We start from the raw sequence: 7379 nt of genomic DNA, 5'->3' as shown, positions 1-7379 counted from the left end.
AACCCATACCCAACAAATACCAAACTATTTGATCCAATGTACAACAATTACAAGTTAATACATCAAAACTTGATTTAATATCAGTATTTTACATGTAGAGTATATTTATATATTCATATTCATCATCATCATCACATCTACCTGCTCTGGTTCACTGTCACAGAGACCTTCAGTGGAGAAAATCTTCAGTGGATGTTTATCCCAAGTTCTAATGTATGGAAACAGTGTGTCAGTGAAAGTGTGTGTGAAGATGTGTATGTGTGTGTTAGTATCAGGATCAGAGAACGACAGATTTCCTCTGTTCCAGTCCAGATTCACTCTGATCCTCTGGAGCTTCTTCTTCACTGGGAGGTCAGTGCGGGGAGCTGGTGGTGCATATGCAAAATATTTATCATTATGGAACCCTATTGTCCATGATCCAGATCTTATTTTTCCCTTCCTCTGAACAGACTCTGATAACACACCCAGTAACCAGGCTTTATTGTCTCCAACCTCGACATCCCAGCTGTGAGTCCTTGAGTTAAAGCCCTCAGAGCCCAGGACAGAGATCAAGGAGTTAATCCTCTCTGGATTATCAGGAAGCTGTTTCTCTCCTTCATATCTCACACTGATCAGATCTTCAGACAGGATGAGTTGTGGACCAGCAGTGTTTGGATCCAGAATGACAGGAGTGTAGGAGACCATCTCCTTCATGTTGTTCCAGATGTTGAAGGCCAGGTTGCCCAGGTGTTTGGCCTGGTCTATCAGAGCTCCTGAGGGCAGCTGTGGATCATCCAGCAGGGGGCAGCGCTGGATTCTTTCCACTGCAGCCTTGTAGTTGTTCAGGAATGAGACGTCTTCAGCTCTCAGCTCATCCTCTGTGGCTCTGACTGTGTGTGAAAGAGCTGCTATCTCTCTGCTCAGAGCCTCCATCTTCTCCTTCATCATCTGACTCTTCTGCTCCTCTTCCTCCCTCAGAGCAGCCATCCTGGCCTCCTCTTCCCCTTCTAGAAACTGGTGAAGCTTCTTAAACTGCTCCTTAATCTGCCTCTCTGTGTGTTGGGCCTGGACCTTAATGTGTTCTGCTGTTTGATCAAACTTCACTTTAACTTGTTCACAAACCTTTAACTTCTCCTTTAAGGGCTTCAGAGTTTCCTCAAGTTCCTTCTTGTGTTGTGGTGCAGCTTCATCCAGACAGAAGAGTTTGAGTTTCTCAGAGTGCAGACTGCAGAGAGCCTCTGAAGCTCTCTGATCTCTGTCCTGTAAGAAGGACTCACACAGGTTCTTTAACACCAGGTTACAAGGTGGATCAGTTCTTGATGATCTTCTCTTACAAACTGGACACTCACGTGTTGGTTTCTCTCTCCACCAGCTCTTCAGACAGTCTTTACAGAAACTGTGGCTACATGACAGAAGAACAGGATCTCTAAAGACCTCATGACAGACCGGACAGCAGAGATCCTCCTCTGATCTGGAAGCCATTTAGTCTCTGAGTGAAGCTGAAAACACAGCAGACAAGACATTAAAACTGGAAGTCAGTTGTGGTTTCCTCCCTGCTGCAGAAAGTTTCACTTTGACTGTGAAAGCTGCTTAAATGTCAGCACCAACAAGTGAACAGTGAAGGTCATGATAAATGTGCACAATATAGACAGAAGGAACTTCTCTTTAAAGCTATAATAATGTTTATTAATCAATTCAATAATCAACAAAGTCAAAAACTGTTTCTATTAACAAAAACTATTCTACCAACTAAGCTAAACAAACAAAGCAGCTGCTATATATGGCTATGCACATATATACAAGGTGTGTGTGTGTGTGTGAGATAGAGTGAGGCTGTTGCATTAGGTTCAACAATAGCAAGATGTCGCTGCCTTGTTGCCGGCATCTCTGCACTGAATTTAAGTCACCTCAACACGTGAGTGATGGCTGATAACAGAGCAGAGGGGCGCTATGTCCCACACTCTCTGACCACCAGATGTGCAAAGAGGGATGTGGTGTGCTGTTACTGTTTGCTGCTGCACAAACCTGAGATTAAAATAGTTTGATCTCATTCTCTCATCACAGAAAAGCAGAGCTGAGTAGCAGGCCTCATTTCCCATTTAAAGCACAGAGAGAACAAACACACAGCTGCTGCAGAACCACATGAACTCACACACAGTATATATACATGCAGGTGTATAAACAGCTGATTCATGTAGCTGCAGGACTCACCGTGCGTCGCTGTGTGAGCGGTCCGAGCAGAGCTGCTGTCTCTCAGCTTTAAACTGAACGCCTCTTCCTCACTCAGCAGCCAATCAGCAACCAGCTTTCAAAAACCCTGATCGCTGCGATATGATTGGACGAGAGGAACCTCCAGATAGAGACGAAACCGACTTAATGATGATGTCACAGAGTTGAGACAAACGATTCAAACACAAAACTGTATGATTCCAGTCAGATTACACATTTAACAATGTATTAATGATATATTGATGATATATTAACAATGTATGACATGTTAACGCTGAGTCATTTAGTCTCTGAGTGAAGCTGAAAACAACATGCTAGACGTTAAAACAGGAAGTCAGTTATGGTTCCCTCCCTGCTGTAGAAAGTTTCTTCACTTACTTTAACTTTGGTGTTTTTTCAGTCAGCAGCAGGTTGAAGTTGAATTATTTCACTGCTTCAGGACTTCAGTGCTCCCTGCTGTAACTGTCCTCAGTTAAAGTCACAGCTTTGTAATGAAGTTAAATCTGACCGTCTGTCTGCCTCCTTTCAGTCACAGCTGAACACTGACTTCCTGTTTCCTGTTTCCTGCTTCCTCTCAGATATAATGTAAGAGGTGGAGCTTTTAAGAGGAACACATAGTTTCATAATGATGATGTCAGCGTAACTTTCATGAGAAGAGAACATGATGGTGAAGCTGTGTCAGTGGGAGAGAGTAAATACCCTTGCTGGACAGACATACCCAGTTTGCATTGAGCTCACTGGAATCCCTTCAACACACCTATCTTACTGTACTGTGACAAGATAATCTCAACTCAACAAGGTGCTTCACACAGTACAATATTAACACAATAACATATGGGTCAATGACGTATAAGGATTTACAACAACTCAATTTTAGAATAATAAAAACAAGCATATCTAATGCAGTAATGAATCTTCAGGTACACAACATTCTGAATGTTTGGACTACTGCATTAGATATGTTGGTTTTTATTATTCTAAAATTGAGTTGTTGAAAATCCTTATACGTCATTGACCCATATACAAAAACACAGTAAACATGATAATGAAGCATAAATAGATGAACAACAAAAAGCAGCAATTATACAATATTATAGAAATGTTTGTACAGGCTTTTAAAATGAGGTGCTGACTCAGCTGATTTGATGCTGAGAATGAGTTTGTTCCACAGTGTTGACGCTACGACAATAAAAGCATGTTATCTCTTTTAGTTTTAAACATTTTACATCTGATTTTCTGATCTGAGAGATTTCAGTGCAGAGCAGTAACGTGTTAGAAGTTCAGAAATGTAAAGCAGAGACAGACCATGTAGGGACTTTAAAGTTATTAGTTAAATTATGAATTGAATTCTATAACAGAGGGAGAGCCGGTGTAATTCAGCCAGGACAGGAGTGAAATGTTCTCTATAGCTGTGTATGTAGGCAAGGCAAGGCAAGGCAAGGCAAGGCAAGGCAGTTTTATTTATATAGCGCATTTCATACACAGTGGCAACTCAATGTGCTTTACATAAAAGAAACATTTAACAGAAAAAATTGAAAAAACATGGAATTTGAGAAATAAAAATAAAACCCAATCATCCAACACATACATACCCCCCCCCCCCCCACACACACACACACTAATAATAAAAACAAAGTACAGAAACATAGAAAGAGAGAATAAAATACTATAATATTGAGTATTAAAAATAAGATTGCAGCATAAAATAATGATTTGCTTTAAAATCATTAAAAGGACATAGAGTGCAAATGAAAGATTAAAATTTAAAGTGCTTTGAAATAAAGAGTTCAATCATAAGCACAGGAGAAAAGAAGTGTTTTTAACCTGGATTTAAAAATATTCACAGTTGGGGCTGATTTCAGTTCTGCCGGTAGTTTGTTCCAGTTGTGTGCAGCATAACAGCTAAAAGCTGCTTCACCATGTTTAGTCTGAACTCTGGGCTCCACTATCTGACCTGAGTCAGTAGATCTCAGAGCTCTACTGGGTTTATATTCTACTAACATGTCATTCATGTATTCTGGACCTAAACCATTCAGTGATTTGTAGACCAGTAGCATAACTTTAAAATCTATTCTATAGCTGACTGGGAGCCAGTGTAAAGACTTTAGAACTGGAGTAATGTGCTCTGATCTCTTTGTTCTGGTTAAAACTCGAGCTGCAGCGTTCTGAATGAGCTGCAGTTGTTTAATGCTTTTTTGTGGGAGTCCAGTCAGAAGACCATTACAGTAGTCGAGTCTACTGGAGATGAAAGCATGAATCAACTTCTCCTGGTCTGTTTGAGACATAAAACCCTTCACTCTGGATATGTTCTTAAGCTGATAGAAGGCTGTTTTGGTGATTGATTTGATATGACTGCTGAAGGTCAGATCTGAGTCTATCAGCACGCCAAGGTTTCGGACTTGGTCGCTAGTTTTTAGAGAGAGTGACTCGAGATGTTTACTGACAGCAATCCTCTTCTCTTTATTGCCAAAAACAATTACCTCAGTTTTGTCCTGATTTAATTGAAGGAAATTTTGGTTCATCCAATTTGTTACTTGCTCTAAACAGTGACACAATGACTGTATTGGACTGTAGTCATCCGGGGACAGTGCTAGGTATATCTGCGTGTCATCTGCATAACTGTGATAGTCTACATTAGAGTTCTGCAGAATTTGACCCAAAGGCAGCATATATAGACTGAACAGAAGGGGTCCAAGAACTGACCCCTGAGGAACTCCACATGTCATAGCAACTCGATCGGATTCATAACTTCCAATGGTCACAAAATAACTCCGCTCCTCCAAGTAGGACCTGAACCATTCTAGGACTGTTCCGCTGAGTCCTGCCCAAGTTTCCAACCTGTTCAACAGTATACTGTGATCCACAGTGTCAAACGCAGCACTGAGATCCAACAGGACCAGAACTGACACCTTGCCTGAGTCAGTGTTTAACCTTATGTCATTTAAAACTCTAATGTAGCAGGGAGTTCCGGTCCTCTGCAATGAGGCCAATGTGGAAGTAACTTAAAACTGCATTCTATCAAAAGGCCACCAGGGGGCGACCGTTTTGGTGTCAAAAGGACTTCCGTCTCTATACAAGTCAATGGAGAATTCACCAACTTCTCACTTGATTTCTAACCTCAGTAAACGTTTTCAAAATGTGTTTATGGTCTCAATCGCTAGTTTAAAGCCTTTTTCAATGCAGTATGATGTTCATTTGGGACATTTTGGCCTCCCTGATTTTATATGTGACGATAAAGCAGGGTATGCATTAGGGCGTGGCTACGTGGTGATTGACAGGTTGATTGGTTCACAGGTTCAGGAGGGCGCCTCATGCTCCTTCTGATGCCCATGTAAGTAGAATCCATGTTTTTATTTTTCCCAGCATGCACCTGAAATTTTCAAGATGGCGCTGCTCAGATCCGATACTATTGGCCTCCGAGCAGCAGTCCACAAACCAATGGGTGACGTCACAGATGTTACGTCCATTTCTTATATACAGTCTATGGTCCCAATTCATGGGCAGCATCCTTCGAAGGATGCATTTGAAGGCCGATTACGTCACAACGCTGCACGAAGGCTGTCCCAATTCGAAGGCTCCTTCAAATGCAGCCTTCTTTCCTTCTTTTTGGAGGATACACCGCTATTATCCTTCGCAGCCTCCAATATCCCAAGATCCTTTGGGCACTGCTGCTCAGTCCCGAAAAAAAAAAAAGACAATGGTGACATCAAGTGGCGCAGATTTCACATTTCAATGTAGGTATTGGGTTTTTATATTCATACAGTCAATGGTTTTTACTCATTTGAACATCCAACGGCTGATATGTTAAACTTCAAGTGACCCTAAAACCTCAAAATTTCAGTTAAAATATGTGACGTTGGTAATGCTTGGGCGGCAGAAATCGTGACGTAAGGGTAAGGGCGGGAACATCTGGTGACACAACCAGGAAATCCTCCGAAAGCGAGACCGTCCCATTTACTCAGCTTATGTCAAGTGCTTGTAAGAAGCCTTGCTGCTGTATTCTGAACCAACTGTAAACGAGACACTGTTGCATCATTTAGACATGTGAATAATGAATTACAATAGTCCAGAAAGGAGAAAATTAGGGTGTGAATAAGTTGTTCAGTTATAATATTTCTGATCCATAGATAACAGGGTTGAATGAGGCTCTTAATGTGTTGGTTGAAGTTGAGGTGTTGGTCAAAAACTACTCCCTGATATTTGGCAGAGTTGCATGTTAGATGTTAATGGAGTAAGATAGGTGGTGATACTATTGGATATGTGATCAGGCTCAATAAGCAGGACTTCAGTATTGTTAACTGTTCAGTTGCAGGAAGTTGGAGGCTATCCGGTCCTTAATGGCAGCGAGGCAGCAGTGCAGAGACTCCAGGTTGTTTTAGGGCTGAATGAGACGTACAGTTTGGAGTCATCGGCGTAACAGCGGTATGACACAGCTGTGAATTGGTGGATCATGTGACCAAGAGGCAACAGGTACAAACTGACTAACTGAGTCACATTATGAGTGACAACATGTGATTACACACTAAAAGTCACTGTGTTAAAGTTTGAGAAATAAAGCAACAGGTACAAACTGTACCTGTTGAGATGGGTCTGAATCTGTGGTTGGTGTGTTTTTCTGAATCTCTGCAGACGAGACACACTGGCTGCTGATGGTCCAGACAGAAGAGTTTCTCAGAGTGCAGACTGCAGAGATCCTCTGAAGCTCTCTGATCTCTGTCCTGTAAGAAGGACTCACACAGGTTCTTTATCACCAGACTAACAGGTGGTTCTCCCTTTGAAGATCTTCTCTTACAAACTGGACACTCACGTGTTGGTTTCTCTCTCCACCAGCTCTTCAGACAGTCTTTACAGAAGCTGTGGCTACATGACAGAAGAACAGGATCTTTAAAGACCTCATGACAGACCGGGCAGCAGAGATCCTTCTCTGATCTGGAAGCCATTTAGTCTCTGAGTGAAGCTGAAAACACAGCAGACAGAAAGTACAGTCAGTCATGGTTCCCCTCCCTCCTCTACAGTGGCGGCTGGCCAATAGTGCCATCCTTCCTGATGGAAAATGATTTTTTTTTCATTTTTATATCCCCCACAAAATAATCGTTAAAAATAAATAATTACTGCTTGTTCTATAGTTGAATGTGTTTAGAATGATCAATAATGAGCCATATATAACATAT

The 7379-nt window shown here is 41.6% G+C and overlaps 1 protein-coding gene across 1 annotated transcript; it reads right to left on the bottom strand.

Moving 5' to 3' along the window:
- On the bottom strand, positions 1-7148 carry LOC133977583 (E3 ubiquitin-protein ligase TRIM35-like). Its single transcript, XM_062415783.1, has 2 exons — positions 6893-7148; positions 1-1445 (listed from the first exon to the last, which is right to left on the bottom strand). The coding sequence occupies exons 1-2, from the start codon at positions 7146-7148 to the stop codon at positions 106-108; spliced, it is 1596 nt and encodes a 531-aa protein (XP_062271767.1). The 3' UTR covers positions 1-105.
- Between the last annotated feature and the right edge of the window lie 231 nt (positions 7149-7379).

The sequence above is a fragment of the Scomber scombrus genome, chromosome 3 (genome assembly GCF_963691925.1).
Source record: "Scomber scombrus chromosome 3, fScoSco1.1, whole genome shotgun sequence".
NCBI lineage: Eukaryota > Metazoa > Chordata > Actinopteri > Scombriformes > Scombridae > Scomber > Scomber scombrus.
Note: the sequence above shows the minus strand (reverse complement) of the source record. Positions and strands in the feature narration are given on the sequence as shown.

Coding starts and splice junctions, on each gene's coding strand:
- LOC133977583 (XM_062415783.1), bottom strand. CDS start 7,148: ATGGCTTCCAGATCAGAGAAGGATCTCTGCTGCCCGGTCTGTCATGAG. Junction 1,446..6,892: donor AGCTTCAGAGGATCTCTGCA/GTCTGCACTCTG, acceptor CTTCCAGATCAG/AGGAGGATCTCTGCTGTCCG.